Source organism: Halichoerus grypus, chromosome 7 (genome assembly GCF_964656455.1).
Source record: "Halichoerus grypus chromosome 7, mHalGry1.hap1.1, whole genome shotgun sequence".
NCBI lineage: Eukaryota > Metazoa > Chordata > Mammalia > Carnivora > Phocidae > Halichoerus > Halichoerus grypus.
The window spans coordinates 101,072,183-101,097,320 of NC_135718.1; the positions used below are offsets into that span (position 1 = coordinate 101,072,183).

Here is a 25,138-nt window from a genome sequence, read left to right on the forward strand (position 1 = left end):
GGGTGTGTCCTGCCCCTCCTTAGATGAACAAGGCTACAGGAATGTTCCTGAGGAAGAGATCCTCAGGATTAGCATTAAAACTAAAAAGAGCTTTATGAAAAATGAGAGGAGATAAAATCATGTGGTCTGAATTGCAGCCCTAGAAAATTTAGTGAACCCTGTGATTAAAAAAAAAAAAATCTTACCTACACCCCACATTCACCATTGGGTAATTGCCACCTACATGCCATGTGTGTGTATATGTATAAATATAAGTATACTTATACACATAAATATCCTATAATCCTTGCAACAACTGAGCAAGACAGATGGTAGTAGTGTAGTATCCCTATTTCATTAATGAAGGAACCAAGAACTGGAGAGGTTAAATGACTTGCTCAAGGCCAAACTGCTCTAAGTGACAGAATGAAGATCTGAAGTCTAACTGTTCACTTAATTACATTTACTTTACAGATGAGCGCTACCATCTCCAAAAGACATAAAAAAGCAGTTCCTCAAAAATTAAATATACGCCAGTTTATGCTAAGTATAGCCTGCTTAGTGAAGGGATTAACTGGGTAGAATAATTGAGGTGTCATGATTTTAAGTGATATAAGAATATGCTTGATAGGGAATTGATTTTTAGAAATTACACTGTATTTCAGGAGTGGGAGTTAGGTGCACCGTATTTAGTCTTATCACCAACATAATTTTACCTGGTACTAATGGATCAATTTATTAAATTTGATCTTTTCCATGATGGCACACTGTCCCCAGAATCAAAGAAATACCAATTTGCAAATTCCAGGCCTTTGACCACAAGAGTCAAAGGAGAGAACAGGAGGAAGGAATGTAGAAAACCCATTTTCACTGCTGGGATATCTCAACTAAGCAGCTAGGTTTCTACAGTATTAGGGGCGCTACCAAGAGATATCCCCCCAAAAATTAGGACTGAGTAAAATAAGGTAAACTTCAAAATAACACACAATAAAATAGAGCAGAAAACCGAAGTCATCTGGGAGAAACTGCCTGACTCCCAGGCCAAGTATCCAGAAGTGTAAGCAGTGGATCATGTTTACCTTGACTAAAGGGAAACCAGTCACCAGGTAGCCAGGAGACTGGGAGAGTCCAGCCACCTGGGCAGTTGGTGGTGTGGGTTCACTTGTGAGAAGACCGGGAAGTGAGTTCCCCTTTAAAAGCAGGTCCTCCCCCAAAATAAAAAAAATTAAAAATAAATAAAAGCAGTTCCTCCCATTTTCCAATAGTTTCCATCAAGTGCTGGTTCAGGGAAAACATTTTTCCTTCCCAACTGCCCAAACGACTTGGACAGAACTTAAACATACAGAAGGGAAGATAAAGAAAAAGGTAGAAAAGGGGAAAAGGATGATATTATAATGGGTTGAGAGGGGGGGTGGGATGGGTAAATGGAAAAGGGAATCTATAGTTCATACCAAATGTGGTCAGAATGAGAATGACATATAATTCAGCTAGATCTTTTTTCCCTGAGAAGTAAGGGTCAAGATTCTTATCATTCAAGTCTATTTCACTATGTATCTATGTGATTTTGTCTAAAAAAAAAAAAAAAGAGAGAGAGAAGTAACAGTAAGGCCTGAAGATAGTGTCAGAAACAGGAAAAGATTAGGAAATCTAATTTTTCAAAAAGAGAATGGAAGTGGGGGTGGCAGCTAGGGGAAAGAAGTTTTTTTAGACAAGAGACCTGACTTTTCTTTTTAATTGAGAAGGTGAAGAACATTGTAGGGGAGAGATGGGGTGATTGCCTGATATACTGAAATGTAGACATGCCCTGACCTTGTTCCTCATTGAGTCTTATGTCAAAGAGAAAGAAGAAATAAATGTGTGGGTGCACACACACTCATACATATTTGTTTCTTCATTCATATATATATACATGTTTGTGGGTATTGGTATGTGCATATGTGTTTTAGTTGTGAATCTCCTTTTCTTTCTCATGTTCACTCTGTCTGGTGGAAAATTAATGACAAAAGGCCAAAAGCAAAAAAAGATAAATATATATGCTAGACCATCAGTCTCTTAATTTGGGGGAGTTAACTAAAAACAAAGTGCTTCTTTTTTTGGAACAAAACATTCTCTTTAGAAATCAGAGAAATGCAAAATGTAGTTAGATTAGTAAAAAGAGTTCTGATCTATTTTTTAATATTGATTTCTTGGTGCAAAAATAAAGTTTTTAAAGATTTATTTATTTGAGAGAGAGAGAGGGCAAGCTCCTGTGGGGGGAGGGGCAGAGGAAGGAGAGAGAGAACTTCAAGCAGACTCCCTGCTGAGCACAGAGCTCAATCCCACAACCCATGAGATCATGACCTGAGCCAAAATCACGAGTTGGACACTTAACCAACTGAGCCACCCAGGTGCCCCTAAAGTTTCTAATTAAGCCAAAGAATGATACCAAAAAAAAATTTTTTTTCAGCAATACTGTTGCTAGAAATGTTCTTTTCATGGGTCTTTGCACAGGCAACCATGGGGAAGAGAGTAGCCATCATTGGAGCTGGCGTCAGTGGCTTGGCCTCCATCAGAAGCTGTCTGGAAGAGGGGCTGGAGCCCACCTGCTTTGAGAAGAGTGAAGACATTGGGGGCCTGTGGAAATTCTCGGTGAGTGGGACATCACTGCAGCAGACCAGGAAGTGAGGTGTGAAGTATGTGAGAACACATAGTTGGAGCACAGGCCTCCAAATCAGCTTCCATGCAGTTATAATCCCTCTTAGGTTGGAATCTACAAAACACAGCATTAGGAGCAAGTTGGAAAGTAAGTTCCTTGCTCACTTCAAAAGTAAATGAGATAGTGGGCTAGATTTGAAGGTCTCTGTGTACAGAATTCACCCCTGATAAACCATTAATAATTGAGCAACTTTTGGGAATAAAGTCCAAGGGCAAATATTGGTTAGGTTTACGTAATGTAACTACATGAGTTACTCATTTAAAAAACAGGTTGTTCCCATTCTTTTGTTGAGGTTACCAAAGGTCCACTTAATGATTCAGACCACAGATTTTTTTTTGTATTTGAATTAAGAATTACTTTATTAAGTACTTAGAATGCACTTAAAAACTATGTATACATCAGTAAAACTACCACTCACATCAAGATATTGAACATTTTACAGATGAATGCCATGTTATTTACCACATAAAGCTTCTTAAATGCTACATCCTACACTGTTTTATACTTTGTTATAGCTTAAATTCTGATAAAAATGTTGCTCCCTATTTCAATTTCTATACCTTAACAGTTTTCATTATCTTTAAACTCCTTTATTCTTTGTTTTATACAAATGTGAACATCCAGGTTCAGAGACTGATTTTTGACCCAATTTGAATCTCTTTAACAGGGATATTTAGCCTGTTTATGAGTGTGATAATTCACCTGTTATCTCTGTTAATCTATTTTATGCTAATTTTAATGTTTCCTTGCTGTTTTTGTTTTTTCACCATTTCCTCTCCAATTTTATCTGTAACACTTATCTCAATTTCAAATTTCCTTAGAATGAACTACTACATGAAGTGGTTACTACTGATTTTCCCTAGGCAAGATGTACATAAAACAAGGTTTTCATCTACCACCTCCCCAGTCAGGGATTTGGAAATTTTTTTTACACTGTCAGCATTAACATTATAAACAAACTTGTTACTTTTCCCCCCTCTATAATTAAAAATAAAGACCACAGATTTTAAGGTTTCAGGTGCTGCTTGGCCTTGCAAAAACCAAATAATTAATGAGACTGCTACGGGAGGAACCAAGAACAAGATACACTGATTTGAAGTTCTTCAATGCCCTTTCATCTGTGCATTCATAATGAGGACTCTGTCAGCAGACATGCCTCTATGCAACCATTAAATCACTTCCTCTGTTGCCTGACAACCACATCGGCAGGTGTGAGGGCTTGCCTGTGCCCCAGCTCCCTCATTGTCTCCAACCTTAGGAACACTGCATGGTTAAGCCTACCCCATTTGTCTTCTTCTTCTGATAGACCATACATATATGCAAATTTAGGAGGAACCCTTTTTAAGCTACTATTTCCTCCTCAAGTGCAAAATTAATATGTTTTATACCACAATTAAAAAGATTGCATTTAAGGAGACAGTGTCTGTGACAGACAACTCTTTAAATATTATAAAGATATGAGAATTCTTCTTATTAATATAACTATTTTTCTGGGCTGTAAAGAATTCTTGAAACTGCTCAACATCTTGTATGATGTTGTAGAGCCTAGAATATGTTGCTGAAATGTGCTGACAGGGCTTCAGATTAGCACACTGTTGATTCTCAGGGCTATTTTAGTGAGCTCTTTCTATATGCCTAACCCTTTTTTCCATTTAATTAAATCTTTACAATAATCCTATAAGGTAAGTATGAGTTTTTCCCTTTTATAAATGAATCTGAAGCTTAAAAAGAAAAGAAAAAAAATGATAAATGGCCAGTAAATGACAAAGACAAGATCCCGATTCAAGCTGGCCTGTCTCTCCAGCCTGAATGCTTAATCCTTGGTAAACTGCTGGGTGCCATTGCAATAAGTGGCCTATCGAACTAGTAGGATTTCTAGAGGAATCTTAACCAGTCCTCGTATTCAAACTTTGCAAAACATTGCTGCCAATACAGCTACATCTCCTGCTGCTCAAGGAAGACTTTGACATTTGAACCTGGCATCATAGATTGATGATGTTTTCAGCTGCAAACATATGCTTCTCTTCAAGAAAAATATGGAATACCCCAGAGGATGAAACTGCAGGCCCAGAAGCTGGCACCTTGAGACGCAGAAGATTATTCCTAGGCCTTGAGACCTAATAATGTTTACCCTACTAGATTTCAAAATTGGGACTGTTAACTCTTTTCTTCCTTCCATTCTCTCCCTTTTGGAATGGGAACATCTGTAACTGGTACCCAATGCCTGTCTCACTGCTGTACTTTAGTAGAAGAGAATTTATTTTCTAGTTCACAAGTCCACAGATGGAGAAGCATTTTGGCCCAGATAGATCATACCCGGAGTCTCATCCATTCCTGATTTAAGTAATTTTAGGTGATACAATTTGGGACTTTTGAGCTGATGATGTGTAGATGAGATTCAGGACTTGATCTGATGCTGCAATGGATTGAAACTTTGGGGTGATGAGATGGGGTGAATGTATTTTGCATGTGGAGTAGATGTGAATCTTGCTGGGCCAGTGGACTGCGGTAGGCTGAACAATTGAACAATGGTTCCCCCCAAAGGTTCCAGGTCCTAATCCCTGGAACTCGCAAATGTTCTTAATAAGGAAAACTAAGATATGATTAAGTTAAGAATCTTGAGATGGTGAAATTATTCTGGATTATCTGGGTGGGCTAAAAATGCCATAGCATATATGCTTATAAGAGGGAAGCAGAGGGAGGCCTGACACCCAGAGATAGAAGGGGAAAGATAATGTGATCTCTTCAGCAGAAAGAGAGTTTTGAAGATGCTATGCTCTGACCTCCATCTCCAAGATGAAGGAGGAGGCCATTAGCCAAGGAATGCAGGTGGCCTGGCCACTGAAAAGGCTAAGGAATGCTGGCATCCACCAGAAGCTGGAAGGGACAAGAAATGAATTTTCCCCTAGACCCTCTAGAATGAACACCAGCCCTGTGAACACCTGGATTTCAGACCAGTGATACTGATTTCTGACTACTGGCCTCTGGAATGGTTAGAGAATAGATTCCTGCTGTTTTAAGCCATCAAGCTTGTGGTAACTTATTACAGTAAGCAGGAAACTAATACACTGGTTATTCAGAGTTTCCTAATTACTTTACCTCTGTGAGAGGGTCCACACTGCAGGTGATGGCATCACTTCCTGTGTTTCTCAAATACCACTAGGAGCCTACAGCTGTATGCCTAGAATTCACATTATGGGATTATATTATAAAATCCTGTTAATTTTGTATTTTCATTACCTTTGGTTTCTAAAATCAGCATTTTACCATCTCTCAGCATTTTCCCCCTTTGAGAGGTATCCAAACATTTCTTAAGTGTGAAAAAATAAGGTGCAGATCATTCAAACTTTTGTGGCTGTTTCCTGTAGCACCTCCCTATGCCCTTCTGGTTGTCATTTGTAACACTGATCTAAAGCCAGAGTGATGTATTTCCCTCACCTGCTTTGATCACTGAGAAAATAAAGTACTTTAGGACTAGGCCACAAGTTGAAGCGAAATGTCTTTCTTTCTCAGGAGATCCCCAAACAATACATCAGTAAATTGTCTGGATTTGGGCCTGAAGTTTCATGAATAAAGGCTCTTTTTTCTGGGCACACACCCCTTTGTTCACTTCCCCTGATTTTATTCTACTCTTTGGATCAATTTGTTTTTTAAGGTGTAGTCTCTCCTGTGTTGATTACATCTCTACCAAGCTTTCTAACCTCATCAAAAGCTACAAATCACAAAACTACTAGACAAAAATCAATCATTTTTATATATTTTAGAGTTAGCAAACTGGCTCTTTTTATACTGCAGCTAATCTATTTTATCTATACAGTTTTTAAGATTTTAATATTTTAAAATCATGATATTTTACATAAAAATCTAGAGATCTGTCTTCTTTTGAAAAATCAGAAAATCAGGCAACACTGGACTCCCCTTACTCATAGTAATAACTGGCCTCTTCTAAGCTAAATTTAAATTCTCTGTTTCACTATATTCATTTTCGTCCCATTTCACTCATTTCTTGTAACCTCCTCTGCACCTATAAAATTTGTTTTGACTGATGCTATGTACAAACAGCAATCCCTTAAATTATATGGAACAAAAGTCACACCTATTTACAAAATTTTTCATCTCCTTCTTCATATAGTTTTAGGATCTTTTTTGTTTAAACAAACCACCATGTTTAGTATACTATAAACATGTAAATACTGGTCTGCTGAGCCACTTAGTGGATTCTGATTACATTTTCTTCCTTGAACAACTTTTGTTTTCACTGGAGTTAATAATTGCCTTGTATCCTTTGTTTAACCTTACAAATACTATCTCTAATTCATTCCCCAAGCTCTCCCACAGAATTATGATTCTCTTCTCAATATGTTTAAACACATTGGCTGGTCCATCAGCTTAATTTTTCTTTTACTTGTCTCTTAAAGATAGTTCTTCTGCTTGTCTTCCTTCTCTAGTCAAAGCTGCATTGCTGTTGCCTGGGTAACCCTGTTTTCTGAAGCCCTTATTGTCCTACTATTTAGTTTATTCTCTCCTTTTAGTAGAGTACATTAGAGCACATCCTCCAGTAGTTCTCTGAGAAGTTATACATGTGAAAGAAAAGACTATAGACCTAGAATGTCTTATGATACCATTATTGGATCTGGATTCCCATTTGATTAGACTGAGGCTTAGCTTTCGGCTTTCCTAGGTCTTCTTTCTATTTAGCAGGGTTTGGCTCTTTGTTGACCACTCCCTCCAAAAAAATTTATATTTAAAAATGCAATTATTGACCCTGTAGCCATTCTCTTATGAACTTTCTACCTTATCAACTTAGAAGAATCAGTCTATAAACATGGGCTCTGAGATGCACTATATAACACTGAGTAGAAACAGTAAGATGTCCATGATTAAGTTTAAGGGAAAAAAAAGAGCAAGTCACAAATGATGTATTTAATTATGCTGCAACTCCTTTCTCGGTAATCAGGACCTTTTGGCGGCCTAAGAAAAACTGAAGACCAATCAGCTCAACATTTCTAGGGAGATTGATTATCCTGGAGCAGCCAAAGTTGCAAAACTATTTCAAACCTGTCTCAAAGGTTTGCATCATTTTTATTTTATGAAACTCTTCCCTTGGTGTAATATTACATAATTTTCCCCAACCTTGACTTGCTCCAGTACCTTACCTTTGCCCTTGTATTAGTTTTCTATTGCTGCACAACAAATTACCGCAAACTTATCAACTCATAACAACACCCATTTATTACTCTCGGTTATGTAGGTCAGAAGCACAGCATAGTTCAGCTGGGTTCTCTGCTTACGGCCTTACAAGGCCAAAACCAAGGTGTGGCTGGGCTGGGCTCTTATCTAGAGGCACTGGAGAAGAATCTGCTTCCAAGTTCATACAGGGTGGTGGCTAAATTCAGTTTCTTGCTGATGTTAGGCTAAGGTCTTTGTTTCCTTGCTGGCTACAAACTGGGGATTCCTCTCTCATCTCTCATCTCCTTGTAATCTTGATATTTTGCAATGCTTTATCCATAAGTACATACTAGACTACTAATGCTTAGGTCACTTTTTATGTCTAGCACAAATAAGACAACAGACAAATATCCAAAATTACACAGGGAGAAGCATAAAAGCATTCTAAGACAAGTACCCCCAGTTGGCATAGCTTAATCTCCAAGTCTCTTTTGGATCAATGCTCAGTCTTTCAGATCCCCCCAACCCCTAAATTTTTCCAAGATTGTATCTGGACTTATGGAGAAAAAGGACTTATGTGACCTTGGGGTGGAGGAAAGCCAAAGTTTCTCAAATTCAAACACACATCCTGGGACTGTTGTCTGGCCCCTCTAGTCTCTTGGTGTCCCTTTTTGTTTGCTTATCATTCATGCTCATCCTTTAGAAATCTTAAATTGAAGACAGCAGATGATGAACTTGGAGACTGTCCTCTCTTAGCTTAGTTAGAGGCCAATGGACCTTGCTGATTAGATCTCACTTGCTCCTATGAGCATATCAGATGAACCTCCCCAAGATCCAGTTTTCCCATTGAGTTCCTGAACCAAGTAGCCCACTCTACAGCTCTCTCCTAAAATACCACTTAGCCCCCTCCATAGCAACTCTCTGGTAGACTATCTGCTACAAGTCTCAAATAATTTCTTCATCCCTGCTGGGAGCAAGTGGGAACTCCTTGTTTTGCTCAAACTGAATGGGTTCAAGAGAGCTAAACTAAGATCCTACCTCTTCCTAATCACTGCTACTTGACTCTTCTGTGTCAACCTCCCCCTACCTAGGTTGGTCCAGGGGGAGTCTTTAAGATAAGTGATATCTTACCAAAATCTCAAATCTAAAAACAGAAGCCCCTCTGCCCTCAGTGTTCCCCTCAATTTTATATGAGGTATGTTGATGTTGAAATTTCAGCCCCCAAAATAAACTTTAAGACCTAGGTGATTTACCATCACCGTCTTTCCTGTCTCTATTCCCCTTTCTCCCACCCAATCCTCCAAACTTCACCCTTCATTTCCTTTAAACCACTAGTTTTCAAACTAGAAATTATGACCTATTGGTGTGCTATGAAATAAATTAATGAATCAATCTGAATTTTAAATGGAATGGATAGAAAATCTCAGAATACAACTCAAGTAGTTAGATATGATTTATTCATAAAACTTTTGTGTGTGTGTTGCAATGTAAAATATATTTCTAACTATAGGTTGTGGTCAAAAACATTTGAAAAACACTATTATAAACATAACCTAAGTTTTCTCTGCCCTAGGTACATAAGAAAATATTATAGTCTAATTCACCAGAACTACCTCATGATATGTTAAAGGAGATTTTTTTTTATTGCGGCAAACATAGCACAATAAATATTTACCATTTAATCATTTTAAAGTGTACAGTTCTATGGCATTAAGCTTATGCACATTGTTGTACAATCATACCATCATCCATGTTCAGAATGTTTTTTAATCTTCCCAAACTAAAACTCTGCCAATTAAACAATAACTCTCCATTCCTCCTTCTTCCTAGCCCCAAGCAACCACCATTCTTTCTGTCTCTATGAATTTGATAATTCTGGGTATCTCATATAAGTGGAATCTTATAGTATTTATCCTTTTGTGACTGGCACATTTCAGTTAGCATAATGTCCTCAAAGTTAATCCATATGATAACATATATCAGAATTTTCTTTCTTTAATTCTAGTTATATATTCTTAAAATGACATAATGAAATTCAAAATTTATTTCCCTTTGAAAAGATGTTAAGAAAGATATATTCTTCCATATTCTAAGGTCCTTTGATTAGCATCAAATTGTTTAAGTAAAGTTAATTTATTCCTCATCTTACTGAATTTCATTATGGGTAAAGGTGAGTGATAATTATTTGGAACTGGCACTGACCATGGTAAGTGTACATATTTACAAACTCTCTTCCATTTCAAACTATACATTTACAGGACCATGCAGAGGAAGGCAGAGCTAGCATTTACCAGTCTGTCTTTACCAACTCTTCCAAAGAAATGATGTGTTTCCCAGACTTCCCATATCCTGATGACTTCCCCAACTTTATGCACAACAGCAAGGTCCAGGAATATATCACTGCATTTTGCAAAGAAAAGAACCTCCTGAAATACATACAATTTAAGGTAAGATGCTGTCAAAAGATTAGTTTGAGGCAACATTGTGAAGAATTCTATATTTATTAGAAGATTCTTATTTATTCCTTTCAGTATTTCTTCCTTATTTATCAACATTTTTAACAGTGTGGCCTCCTTGACCCTAGATTTAAAGAATAATTGGAAATTTACAAAATACCACATACAGTTCTTAGACCAAAATGCCATTAACTTAGAAATCAATAAAAAATAAATAAGTAAAATAGCCATGAATTTCAAAATTCAAAACTCTTTTTTTCTGAACAACTTATGGCTCAAAGAAGAAATTGCGATGGAAATTTTGATATTTAAATCTGAATGATAACTTAAATTCTACATATCAATATTTGTGGGAAGCAGAAAGACCAAAACTTTCCTGAGAATTATAAACTTAAATACTTATTTAGAAAATAAGAAAGTTTCCAAAACTAACAAGATGAAGAAATTAAGAAAAGTAGAATAAACCCAAAAGAACATAGAATGAACAAGATAATAAAAAGAAATTAATGAAATAAAAAAGCATATTAAGAAGATAGAAAGTTCATCCTTTGAAAAACCAAAAAAAAAAAAAGATGAGTAGCTGACAGTTTGAGGAAAAGAAACAAAGATACAAATAAATAATACTAGAAATTTAAAAATGGGTAAAACTGATGTGGATGAAATAAAAAAATGTAACAAGAATACTATAAAAGTGTTTGCCAAATAATGTTTAAATTGGTTAAATTTAAAATCTTTTTTTTGAACTTGCCAAAACGCACACAAAAAGAAGTAGAAAGCCTGAATAGTCCTTTGATAACTTAGAGTTCTTTTGACTCAGAAACTAAAATTTTTCCCATTAAGAAAAGATTCCATAGGTAATTCCAAATTTGCAACAAGAAAAATATTTCAATACTTTATAAACTCCAGAGACTAAAAAATAAAGTATGACTTCCAAACTTATTCTATGACATTAGAACCTTGACATTAAAAGCAAACAAAAATAATAAGAAATAGGAAAATTATAGACATATTTCCCTCATAAAAACTAGTAGAAAAACTTCAAAACTGAATCTAACAAAATATTTTTTAAAAATTAACTGTCTTCATTGAGTTGAGTTTGAGCTAAAGATACAGAATATTTTAATGTCATGAAATATAAATATGTAATTCAGTGCAAAATCCTGTCACAGGAAGAAAACAATGCATTTACCAAATCTGAAAAGGCATTAAATAAAATTTAACATCCATTTCTACCTAAAAGAAAGACAAAGAAAAGCAAAGAAAAAAAAAGAAAAGAAACTCACTAGACTAAAATTAGAAAGGAATTTTTTTGATCCATAGAAACATATAAATATTATCTTAAATCTGCATTGCTCAATATGGTAGTCACTAGCCAAAAATTGAGATGTGCTGTAAGCATAAAGTACACACTTTATCTCAAAGTCTTATTATGAAAAAGAATATACTATACCTATTAATGATGTTTATTTTCGTTACTTGTTAAAGCAATGATATATCAGACGGATTGGGTTAAATTATACATTTTTTCTATTTTTAATGTGACTACTAGAAAATTTTAAGTTACATATGTTGCTCATATTATATTGCTACTGGACAGTGCTGTTCTAAAGAGTGCAGAGTTAGAATCATTTCCTTAAAAATCCAGAACAAGACAAGGATCCCTATTATTACTGCTTCTTTTCAATAGTCTCAAGAAATTTAAGGGACAGTTTAAGTAAAGAAAAATAAATAAAAAGGAATAAATAAATAAATAAATAAATAAATAAATAAATAAATAAAAATAAAAGGAATGACAACTAGGAAAAAAGTAACATCCATCACAGATGATGTGACTTTCTGCATGGAAAACCCAGAAGAATCTAGAGACAAATTACTAGATTTAATAACAATTAATATAAAAACGTTAGGCAAGATGGTAGTATATAAGATCAAGATATAAAAATCAATTGCATTCCTGTATGCCAGCAGCAAAAAAACAAACTATAATCCAAAAAGGAACCATTTACCATAGCATAAATAAATGCATAATCCCAGAGTTATTCTAAATAAATGATATGCAAGATTTTATGGATTCATAGTGCTTGTTTTATTATATTTCATAAGTAACAAGCATTATACAGATATGTGTACATGTATTGTTTAATATGTATGAAATACTATACATAATAAAGTTTATAAGAACAATTCATACCAAATAGAGGTTCTCTTCCAAATATAATCAGAAGAATTGAAAAAATATTTTTGACGAGGGAGCACACCAACCAACAGGCAGCTGTTCAGCTGTGAATAAATATTTATTGATAGTCTAATCCAGTGCTACTCAGTATATGGGCCAAATATCATCACATCTCCTGGGAGCTCATTAGAAATTCAAGTTTTCATGTCCTATGCCAGACCTACTGACTCAGAATATCTGGAACTGTGGCCTTGGAATCCGTACTTTAACAAGCTTTCCAGGTAATCCTTATGCACACTAAATTTGAGAACTCATTCTCTGAATATAGACAATATCTCTCATTTTAAGACAATAATATTGAAAAATAAAATAGCTAAAGAGGTATGTTAAGAAGTAGTTGTTACTACAAAAATGATTGGCCACCAGATTACTTAGTACCTGTGGTACATGCTATTTGTAAACTATGATTGAATTCACAGTCATATCTCCAAGAGGGGAGTCACTCAGTCCAAAACATACTGGCTATGCCCAAGAAGCCATGTAAGGATAAATATATATATTTACCTGGGCACCTGGGGGGCTCAGTCGGTTAAGCATATGCCTTCAGCTCAGGTCATGATCTCACAGTCCTGGGATTGAGCCCCACAGCCGGCTCATGCTCTCTCTCTCTCTCTCTCTCTAAAATAATAAAATAAAATCATAATATATATATATTTACCATTTAATGTTTTGATTTTTGAGTGTTGAATTCAAATATGTATCTTTTTTAAGTTTTTTTTAAAGATTTTATTTATTATTTATTTGAGAGAGAGACAGTGAGAGAGAGAAAGAGAGCATGAGCCAGGTAAGGGGCAGAGGGAGAAGCAGACTCCCAGGGGAGCAGGGAGCCCAATCCCGGAATTCCAGGATCATGACCTGAGCCAAAGGCAGACGCTTAACTGACTGAGCCACCCAGGTGCACCCATAATATGTATCTTAATAATGGATTAAGTATTTTTCCTAAGCCACTGTTAAGGATTTTTTTCAATACTATTTGATCAAGTTGGTGCCAAATCTACCTGTTAGCATAGAGAAGGCTATCTGTCTATATTTCTTTTAGACACTTGTATCTGGTATAAATAAACATCCTGATTTCTCAATCACCGGCCAATGGGATGTTACCACTGAAAGGAATGGTAAAAAAGAATCAGCTATCTTTGATGCTGTATTGATTTGTTCTGGACACCATGTGTACCCCAACCTACCAAAAGAGTCCTTTCCAGGTAAGGCTGAAATTTCGTCTGCCATCTACACATCTGGCATGAATGAATATCTTGATAATGTCTTTTTATATATATATAAAAGTACAGATTGAATTAAAACATGCTTCTATTATATGTAATATACCTGGAGTGTTAAAGTTCCATATTATTGTGACTACATTCACCCACAAGTCTTTTACAGCAGTTTTTTAAATGGAAACCAAATGATTCTTATGTTTCCCACTTTTCACTCAGGACTAAAACTTTTTAAAGGCAAATGCTTTCACAGCCAAGAATATAAGGAACCAGGAATATTCAAGGGGAAGCGAGTCCTGGTGTTGGGCCTGGGGAATTCAGGCTGTGATATTGCCACAGAACTCAGCCACACAGCTGAACAGGTACCGTTTCTCAGATACTCAGAAACTATCTTTAAAGGAACAGAGACAGTTACCATTTGAAAGGTGTGATAAGAAACTAGGGAAGGGGTAGTAGTGTGCCGGGTTCTTGACAGGAAGACTAAGTAGTGTTTCATACATCTCAGGTTCCCTCCATAACAGGGGAGGGTTGTTTTGTTTTGTTTTGTTTTTAGATTTATTTATTTATTTGAGAGAGAGAGTGTGTGCAAGCAGGGGGGTGGGGCAGAGGGAAAGGTAGAGAATCTCAAGCAGACTCCCTGCTGAGCAGGGAGCCCCATGCAGGGCTGGATCCCACCACCCTGAGATCATGGCCTGAACCAAAATCAAGAGTCCAACTGATTGAGCCACCCAGGCACCCCAATAGGTGAAGTTTTAAATAGTTTGGTATGACAAAAGCAGAATATCAGCAAGGAGTGATGTTATTCAACAATCTTCTTCGGGACATTTGGTGTCTAACATGTCTGATCAATTCCTCCAAAACTAGTATGGATTTAGGGTTAAGATTATGACTCTGACACTCTTAAGTCCATCAATCCCTCTGAGTGTCAGTTTTCTCATAAAGATAAATAAAACAGATAAAAATAGAACCTACTTGTTGAGCTTGGTAAGGAGTTAAAGCATTTAAATATGATTTCATCAACATAGAGTTCTATATTCATTCATTCATGCATACGGTCATCCCATAGTTATTTGTTGAGAGCCCACTATGTGCCAAGCACTGGCTTGGGTGCTGGAGAAAAAGTGGAGAGCAAAACAGACATGATGCCCACCCTGAACTCAGAGTCTAGTGTAGCAAATAGGTATTAAACAAGTAAATGCCCAAATAATGTGAAAATTGTGAAAAGTGCTAGTAAAAAAAAGAAAAAGCATGCTGTAAGAATAGATAATAAGGGTAACCTGCCTTAGACAAAGAAGTGAGGAAGGCCCTTTCCAGCTGATGACATTTAAGCTGAGAGCTAAAAGTTGAGAAAAGGGTTCAGTGTCAGAAGAGGACTCCAGGAAGTAGGTCTTGAAGCAGGAAGAAGTTTAGAGTCTCAAGAAACTGAGAAAAGACCCCTTCACTGCAGTGCATTGGGTCTGGAAAAGAATGGTATGAGGAGAAGTTGGAGAGGAAACAGAGAAGAGATCAAATAGGGCCCATAAGGGGATGAGAAGGAGTTTGAACAAATGCCACCTACTAGCTTTGGAAGATTCTTTAGGGACTGACTGCCCAGAAGCCCACAGACAGGAATTTTATCTCTAGAGGCTATGCCTACTAATGTCACACTGGGTATCCCCAACATAGGTCCATTTTAAATGATGGTTTTACAACCAGTGAAGCAAGGAGATCATGACAGGACAAATGGTATAAAAATATATTCCTGTTTACCTGTTCAAAGCACTATACTAAAAGTATAGAGACACAAAGAAGTCCAAGGAATGTAAAATCTACTTGGGAAAATAATACATTGATATAATATAAATTAAACATAACCTCAAGAATTAAGTAGAAACTCTTAACAGTACAAGAGCTGCCACTGGAATAAAGGATGCACAGGTGATTCAAGAACTAAATGCTCTGATTATGGAACTGCAGGCCTCACAAAGAAGATAGACCTGAACCAGTCCTTGAAGGATATTTATGAATCATATGGTTGAAGAGGTGTCAAAGGGTGTTTTGGAAGGGAGAATGACATATGCGAAGGGATGGAGACAGGAGTGAGTACAGCATATTTCACTATTGTGGTTCTTCTTGTTGGAATGGAGATATATAACAATAAAAGTTTGTGTAATGCATTATGGTACTCCAGTGCCTGCATATAAATGTGCTCCTTTGATTGTGGAAAGAAAGCAGACCAGGTTTTATTATGCCCATTTTACAGAAAAGATAACTGAGGACTAGAAATGTCAATTGTCTTCTTGAAAGTCATAGAGGAAATTAATGAAGTGTTAGAGGACTGAACACCAGATCTGATTTCAAGGAACGGAGTAACTATAGGAATTGAGAGAGGAAAGAAAGATTGGAGTCAGGTTATGTCGTATTGTTTAAGGAATTGAATGACAGGCTAAAGAATTTAAATTTCTTTATAAATAATGGTAAATCACTTCAGCATCTTGAGCTAAGGAAAGATATGATCAAGACATAGTATTAAGATAAGATTCATCCATTAGTTGTATATATGATAAATTAGAGGAAAGAAAGACCAATTTCATAAGCTCTCAACAGATTGATCCTCCAGTCTCTCCTTCTTTGCTTGGCTTCCCTTATAAAAAATACTTTGCAATGGCATTATATATAAAAATTCTTTTAAAAAATGCCTGAAAACCTACACAGTTAGGGATTATCATGATAGAAGGGGAGTTAAGGAACACATTCTCCATGTCAGGCAATGGTGGTCCTATTTCATGGTAAGCACACTGCATGAACTCACACACAGATTTGATGTGGCAGATACTTATTATCTCCATTTTATGAATAAGGGAACTGAGTATTAGAGAAGTTAAAGGAATTTTCTCCAAATCACATAATCAGTAAGTAGCAGAGCCATGATTTGAGCCTATGGTTCTCTGATGCCAAATTTCTTGCCTTCTTTTGGGGTGGGGAAAAGCAGTTAAGTCAAAATGCCTATTTTGGGGTCATAATTGCTTGATTGTAAACAATGATCATCAGATAAGTGCTAGAGAAAATGTGATGAGAATTCAGTTATTGGTCACCTGCCCCAGAGAAGATGGCAGGGTTGTTGGTCCTAAGATGTAGACTGGAGTGTAGGAAGTTTATTTGGGAGAGCTCTCTGGATGAATACCTCTGAGGAAAGGGAAGGAAGTTTCCCTCCACCTTACTCCAAAGCTATCCTTCTGAATTGTCCCAAGTTGGGGTGAGAGTTTGGACCTTTATATCCCTGCATCAAACAGACACTGAAGGCAGGGAATCCAGAAAGAGAATAAGACTTTGGGTAAGACCCCCTCCCCCCTTTTCAACCAAAGCAACTCTCAAAGAGGACTGACAGCTGAGGGCTGCCTCTGGTAACACCCCCAGTAGCTACTGTAATAACTCCACTCCAAAAGTCAGGTCTGAGGGACATACCACAGTACCCACTACAAATAGTCACTAATGGTTAAATTGCTGTTTTTTTAAGGTCATGATTAGTTCCAGAAGTGGCTCCTGGGTGATGAGCCGGGTCTGGGATGATGGCTATCCATGGGACATGTTGTTTATCACTCGATTTGAAACCTTCCTCAAGAACAACTTGCCGACAGCCATCTCTGACTGGTGGTACATAAAGCAAATGAATGCAAGATTCAAGCATGAGAACTATGGCTTGATGCCTTTAAACAGGTAATGCAGAGTTAAATATGATATGCCTGTTAACTTTTATTTCAGTGTCAACAGCTCACAGTGTGTGTTGTAACTCCCAAACCAATCAAAATAATATTAGTGAAATAACCACGTCTCACATTTCAGAGGATGAAGAACTGCAAACATTCAGAGTGATTTCCTGTTTCACAATCCTCCTTGCCAGATTTGTACAGCTGGAAAGTTATATCATGAATCAGGAATTAGTCCCTCAAGCAAGGATAATAATAGTTAACATGTTTTAAGCACTTAATAGGACTCAGCAAGGCTCTGACATGCATCATCTCATTTTATCCTCACAACAACTATGAGGAGGTCTCTATTATAATCCCCATTTTAAAGATGAGAAAACTGAGGTTCAATGTAGTGAATAACTTTACCAAAGTCCCGTAGCCAGAGGGAGAGGCAATATTCAAAATAAGCCCAGATCTGCTGACTCCAGAGCCCCTCACTCTTAACCACCTTGCTCTACTGCCTCTCACTTCATGGCAAAATTCAGTTAAGCAAAGCAGGACTTTCCCTGTGCTATGCTCTCATCACCTGCCCTTAACTGAAATGTGGCTGCAACACCTGCATCTTCAGCCTCCTCCTCACTCTCTCCTATAATATGCCCCTAGACATATCCCTCAGACACATAAGAAATTACTTTGATGTGTGGTGAATAATCCAAATTATAAACTGTTTACATCAAAGTTAACTTACTCAACAAATATTTATTAAGCATTTATTATGTGTTAGGTCTTATGTTAAGCCCTGTGAATACAGCTATGAACAAAACACACAAAATCCCTGTCCTCATGAGCTTACTTTCTAGTAGGGGGAAACAGACAGGAGACAAATGGCAGAAGATCATATGCTGATGTGTACTATGGAGAAAAGAACAAAGCAGGCAGAGGTAATGGGGAGTGCTGCTAGCATCCCCAGAGGAGGCCTTACTGAGAAAGAGACTTTTAAGCAAATTCCTGAAGGAGCTGAGGAAATGAGCCAGGCAGATGTTTGGGGAAAATATCCCAGAGGAAATGGTTAAGACATTGCCTCTTCAGGGCCTCTTCAGGGCCATGACTGGAATGTTCAATGGCCTGCTCTCCCTGGGGAAAAAGGGATGGGGAGATGAAACAAAAAGACATCAAAATGGCCAGATGGCATTGGGCCTTGTAAGCCCTCATAAGACTCTGGCTTCTACTTTGAACGCAATAGGAAGCCAGAGCAGGCATCTGAGAAAGCCAGGGACTAGATCCAAGTTAATCTGAAGAAATCACTCTTACGTTGTGGTCATCATTCAGTGTATAAGGATAGGTCAAGGAAGGAAGTGAAAAGACTAGGTAAGAGGCTATTGTCAAAAACCCAGATGACAGAAGTTGGTGACTTGGACTATGATTGTTAGCAGCAAGTGCTCAGAAGTGGTCAGATTGGGGATATATTTTAAAGGTAAACCCAACTAGGATTTTCTGTTAGATTGGAAAACAGATGTGAAAACAAGAAAGGAGTCAGGGATGCCTTCCAGACTTTTGATCTGAGCAAAGATGCAAGGATGGAGTTGACAGTTACTGGGATGTGGAAGACCACAGGAGGAGCGAAGTTTAGTTTTAAATATATCAAAGTTGAAATGCCAATTAGTCATCATTGTAGAAGAATGTTGAGCAGCCTAGGAATACACAAGACAGTAGGGAAATTGAAACCATAGGTTAAAAATGTGGATTCAACAGAATATAGATAGTACTTTAAGAAATGAAACCAGATGACATCCCTTAAAGAATGAATGTAGATGAAGAGACAAAAGGTCTGAGGGCTGACATCCTGGGGCATGTCATTGTTCAGAGGTCAGGAAGAGGAGGAGAATTCAGCAGGAGACAAAGAAAGAATAGCAGGTGGGTAGGAAAGGAATCGAGAGAGAGAGAGAGAGAGAGAGAGAGAGAGGTGATGACCTGAAAGCAAAATGAAGACAGTGTTTCAAGAAGGAGGAAACCATCAACTGTGTTAAACACTGCTGAGAAGTGACAGTGGATCATTGGATCCGCAGTTTGAGGATCCTGGTGGCCTTAACAAGAGCAGTTTCAAGGTGGCAATGGGGTCATCAGCCTGATGGCAGTGGGTTTAAGATAAATGGCAGGTAATTCTCACAGTTGAATCCAGCCTTTTTCTAACCAGATTCCAACCCATCTCATTGTCTGACTCAGTTTCTTCCCCAGTAGACTCTCCCTGTGGCTTTCTCTCACCGCTCCCATAGTAATATAAGAGCAAAGCCTTTTCCTTCAGTGTTATTCACATTCACCCCAAAGTTCAGATTTATCTGCACTCATTAAAGATAGTGCTGAACAAAAAATAATCAAAAGCTCTCCTTTTCAGACTTCCACTGACCAAAGATTCAAACTAGCTCCCTCCTTCTTCTGGCCTGTATAAATTCCTGGAACTCCCTCCCTCACCTGACTTGTGCCTTTGTCTGCAAGGGGCTCATACCCCACCCCTATCAGAGAGCTCAGCCTAGATCTTTGTATTATTTTGGTCTCCCAATGACCCAAGATGGGCGTAACAGTTATTGTGACTCCAGATGAGAAAGATGAAGCAAGAGAAATTAAGAAGCTTTAATTTGATCAAGGTTCACAGTTAATAAGAACTGAAGAAAAAAAATCCAAATACCCAGGTACTCTGATTTAAGATCTTTCCTGATACAGCTTTAACAGGGGATAGGGCCTGGGTGCTGATTCTGGGATTTGGAGCTCTGTGGAAGAGAAGAGAAAGATCACAGGAAATAGAGAAAGGATCAGCAAAAGGCAACTTGTCTTATTTCACAATATTGCCTTACTTCAGTTTTGTTCTTCAACCATATTGGTGATACTCCATGGCACAAGGAAAAAAGCTTGGGTAGTTTTCTCCTTCCTTATGAATTTATTATTAATTAATTATTATGGAGCAATAAAACAAAGAGAAAATATTACTGTTCTATTGGTTTTCTTTATTTTCCATACAGAGCCCTGAGGAAAGAACCTGTGTTTAATGATGAGCTCCCAGCTTGCATTCTGTGCGGCACGTTGTCCATTAAGCCTAATGTGAGAGAATTCACTGAGACTTCAGCCATTTTTGAGGATGGGACGGTGTTTGAGGCCATCGATTGTGTCATTTTTGCAACAGGCTATAGTTATGACTACCCCTTCCTTGATGAGTCCATCATTAAGAGCAAAAACAATGAGGTCATCTTGTTTAAAGGCATTTTCCCTCCTAAACTGGAGAAGCCAACCATGGCAGTGATTGGTTTTGTCCAGTCCCTTGGGGCTACCATTCCCACAGTTGACCTGCAAGCCCGCTGGGCAGTACGGGTAATAAAAGGTGAGTAGACTAAGAAGGTCGTTGATGGGGAAGAGGGATGCCAATAAGAATGCCTCTGAGTCTTTGTGAAAACAATAATCTTAATAACAAGGGGAAAATCCTAGGTCCCATCCAGTTTGGAATCTATAATTCTGTATTTTTGGTACTATCTTTTATAAGCATTTAAAAATATATCACGTTGGATTATCATATGCAATAGTACAAGATATTATTCAAGAAGTATTTTGTGATTTATAACTCCTTAGAGCTGTTAACTTTTATTAAACTTGAGAACACTGGAGCTTCTGGTCTTAAATGCATTACAATTTTATAAAATTGTGATTTCAAAACTCAATAGAATGACCTTGTTTGAAAGGTTAATAAGAGAAGGTGTTTCCAAGCCAATATCCAGCCAACTTCAAATATGCACAGTCATGGAAAAAATTATGATTGCTGGAAAGGCAGTGTCTTTTCTGCTCAATCTTCTTCCCTGTCATGTGTCAGATAAGAACAAGTAGTGGATCATTAGAAGCAGAAAATATTAGGTGTAGTAGATGATCAGTCTCTAAGGTAGAGGAATACTAAGTTCCTGTATTAAAAAAAAATAATAACAACAACAACAAATTCGACTGGGGTCAGGCAAGGAAAACGGGCAGCATCCTCCAACAGAAGTTACGAGGCTCAGATTCATATTAAGATTCGAATGCAGTTGTGTAAAGATTCAGATCATAAGACCAAAAGTCCATGGTTATAGAACAAAAAAGATGTCAAAGTTTAATGTACAAAGTTTGTTTAGTCCTAGAGGTATAAAATTTCTGGAAAAGGTTGCTTAACAGGTCTATTTCCTTTGAAGCCATATATAACTGGTCCTACCTGATTTGCTGGGATTTAAATATTCTTTTATACAGGAGGTTGCAAACTGCCACTATGTATACCGAGACACCTTTCACCACCAGGCTGTCATCAACATGATAACAGTCGCATATATCAGTGATCCCTTTAAATCTCCTTCACTCTTTCCTCCAAGGCAGAGTTGTGTTGCTCCATGGAGAAACAGCCAGGAAGATGGTGGCATGAAACCCCACTCAGAAAGAAGTGAATTTAGGGTTCAGGCTCAGGGAGACTGGCATTAGAGGGTCGGACACCTACTCTGTTAGGATAAGTTGTAACCTGGGCTCTGAAGAAAGGAGACAGTGCAGAGACCCAATCAATAGAGAATTGATATACAAGGCAAAGACTCAGCCTTAGGGGAAATGAGTGATAAGGCAAATAATCCAATTTGGGGAATCCAAATACCAGGCCAGAGGGGCCAGCTACAGGCAACCCAATGGTAGTAGCTGGTGGGCTAGTGAGCATAATCACTTCCTTCTTGATCTCTCTTTCTGCCCAGGGACAGGACAAGTTCCAAGGTTTGGAAAAAGGCCATGCCGACAAAGGCTGTTCAGGTGACCCTGCCTGCAAGAATTGCAGGAACAGGGAGTTAGACAATCATTGTATGTCTTGAGCAATCAGATCTGGGATTTCTAGTCTTGTTCTAGGTGGTCCCAAATTTGCCAAAGAAACCACCCTAAATTTCAAGTATCTCTGGGCACAAAAGCATGTTTTGGCATGGGTTTCAGAGAAGTCTGTATACCTATTCCAGAATGAGCCTGCAATCCCGAACAGTCCCAACCTGGATCTGGTCTCTTGGGGCTCCCCCAAATCCTCAGTGACCTGTGCACAGTTCATATCTTCAGTCTCATCCAGAAAGTGTTGGCTCTTCAGAGGAACAGTTGGGACTTGACTAGATTCTGCATCTTATGTGTTGGAAATTCCTTTTTCTGACAAAGCAGGATAATTTCCTATGAAGTTTTTTTCCTTAAATCTAGAAAAGAAATGCCGATATACCTTTGGCTATAAACTATTAGATAACATTTTAAAAATACAGCTGAGGGACTAGAATATAATCCTTAAAACTAATTTTAAACATCTACTAACTGGTTTAAGAACAAACATACAAAGATAAAGAGCTATTTGGTTCCTGGTTTTTAATTATGTCGCATTTCAATTCTGAGAAAACTGGAAATGACTTGTATGTTTGTCTCAAAATGACCACCTGTTGATTTGCTCAAGATTTTATTTTACTAGGCAATGACCCCCCAAAAATGGAAATACTAATGTGATACATAAATCATTATTAAGAAGGAAAAATTGCAGGCTGATCTTATGCCAGACTTATTTAACTATTATCATGTCTTTCCCATTTTTTTTTTTTTTAGGAACTTGCACTTTGCCTTCTGTAACAGACATGATGGATGATATTGATAAAAAAAGGGGGAAAAAGCTCAAATGGTAAGAGCACCTATTGTAAAGAGGGTCTAGGGTTTCCATAGAAAAATCAGAATCCATGAATACTTCTAACTATTTTAGTCTTAAATGGTCCAGAGTGAAGTCATTAGGGTGACAGCTATGAGCTAAGTTCATCCATTCAACAAGTATTTATGGAGGATTTACTTTGCACCTGACACAGGACTCAGTCCTGTTTCATCCCTCCATGACTCTTGCAATATATGACAGAAAGAAGACCCAGAAAGGATTGGAAATCAGAGGAGTTTGGGAGTGCATGAATGTGGACTTCTATTTTCCAGCCTATGAATCCTCTAAGGTACAAATGATGCCTCAAAACAGATGGCTCTAAGAAACATGACTCAGCAGATGAGAATAGTCAGGAGAACAGAGCTCTAGTCCTACATCTGTCACTAATTAGCTCAGTGGCCATGAACGAACTTCATGAGTAAGAAACAATTTCCACATGTGAATGGGGATGGAAACGCCTTTCTCAGCTGCTGAGCAGTACTGGGGAATGTCCAGATGAGATCAGTATTCAGGTCTCTTGGAAAAAGCTACAAAGTGCAGAATAAATAAGCAAGGTCCCCTTACCAACACAAAGGATTGACGTTGATTCCCTCTGATAAAAAGCTGTGAGGCATTTTCCCTGTTCTTGTTCCTATAAGACACGTACACAGAGCTTCAGTATCCACAGTGCTGTTTCCTCTTCCCACCTCTAGGTTTGGCACCAGCAAGACCGTACAGACGGATTATATTACTTATATGGATGAACTTGCCTCCTTCATTGGGGCAAAGCCCAACATCCCATGGCTGTTTCTCACAGATCCCAAATTGGCCGTGGAGGTTTTCTTTGGCCCTTGTAGCCCATACCAGTTTAGGCTGGTAGGCCCAGGGAAGTGGCCAGGAGCCAGAAATGCCATCCTGACCCAGTGGGACCGGACCCTGAAACCCACGAAGACAAGAGCTGTCGGGAACCCTCAGAAGCCTTGCTTGCTTTGCCGTTGGGTCAGGCTCTTCGTTCTCCCTGTTCTGTTCATTGCTGTTTTCTTTGCATTGATCTAATTATCATTCCCCCCAGGCTTCTGAAAGTTACTGACAATACCCAGGAAGGAACTTTTCTAGTTAAAAATTAAGAATTTCACACCTCCTACTTTCTTATTCAGCAGGCATTAGTCAGTAAAACTGTACTATTTCCAGGCTTTTAAATAAGCCTCTTTAAGAATCATGTGATAATCTAAAGGGAGCACTAATCATTTCTCTTTAGGTTTCCACTAACATTTCATCATCAGAATTATGCTCTTCAACTCTAACCTCAACCGTCTCCTAAAACGTTTTGATGTGATTCCTTTTTTCCTTCAATCAAGGTTTGAATTACATACTTCAATCTAAACAAAGAGCAAATTCAGCGGAATAGTTATGATATTCTCCAGCCACCCCTGCAAACCATTTGCAGGAGGATCAAGTAGAGAATTTGGCTATTAATTCTATTTTTGTTTATACCAAATTCCCCAGGCAATGCATCCTGATCCCTGGCCAAAAAGACCTGGAGCCATGGAGACCTGGTCTATAATGAATGCTAACAAGAAGTAAATTAGCATATCTATATTCTTAATAAGGACACAAACTTTCCAACATGTAGCAGCAAAATAATATCAACAACAATGAGTAGAACACTAAATATACCTTTTAGCTGAATGAAATGTCTTAAAAAAAATAAACATTTAACCAAAGCCATGACCACAATCGAATGCTACCTTTATTACATGAACTTTTGGGGTAACAGCATAAATCTAAAGTTCTATTTTTTAAAAGTATTATCACATTGTATAGTTAAAATTTTGATAGTTAACATTTTTAAAGTTTGACGTCATAGAGCAGATCTGTCCATGTCATCAGTCACCAGAGTGCTCTGGTTACGTCACCTATTTCTTATTACACTTTCACTTCTGAAACAACAAGATACATATATGGGAAAAGGACAGAAGACCACATTTTTCTGTAATGCTTTCTTCTTTTTTTTAATTCTCTTTATATTTTTGTC

At 37.7% G+C, this 25,138-nt stretch overlaps 1 protein-coding gene across 2 annotated transcripts; it reads left to right on the plus strand.

Moving 5' to 3' along the window:
• Positions 1-1,035: 1,035 nt before the first annotated feature.
• On the plus strand, positions 1,036-24,491 carry LOC118528235 (flavin-containing monooxygenase 3). Of its 2 annotated transcripts, none has more exons than XM_036080523.2 (9): positions 1,036-1,344; positions 2,470-2,607; positions 10,102-10,290; positions 13,575-13,737; positions 13,972-14,114; positions 17,249-17,448; positions 20,435-20,790; positions 23,028-23,100; positions 23,817-24,491. In XM_036080523.2, exons 2-9 carry the CDS (start codon positions 2,476-2,478, stop codon positions 24,157-24,159), a joined length of 1,599 nt encoding a protein of 532 aa, XP_035936416.2. In that variant the 5' UTR covers positions 1,036-1,344; positions 2,470-2,475; the 3' UTR covers positions 24,160-24,491. The 2 variants fall into 2 exon arrangements, with proteins under 2 accessions (XP_035936416.2, XP_077934070.1); XM_078077944.1 differs by lacking the exon at positions 1,036-1,344 and adding an exon at positions 1,508-2,366.
• Positions 24,492-25,138: the final 647 nt, after the last annotated feature.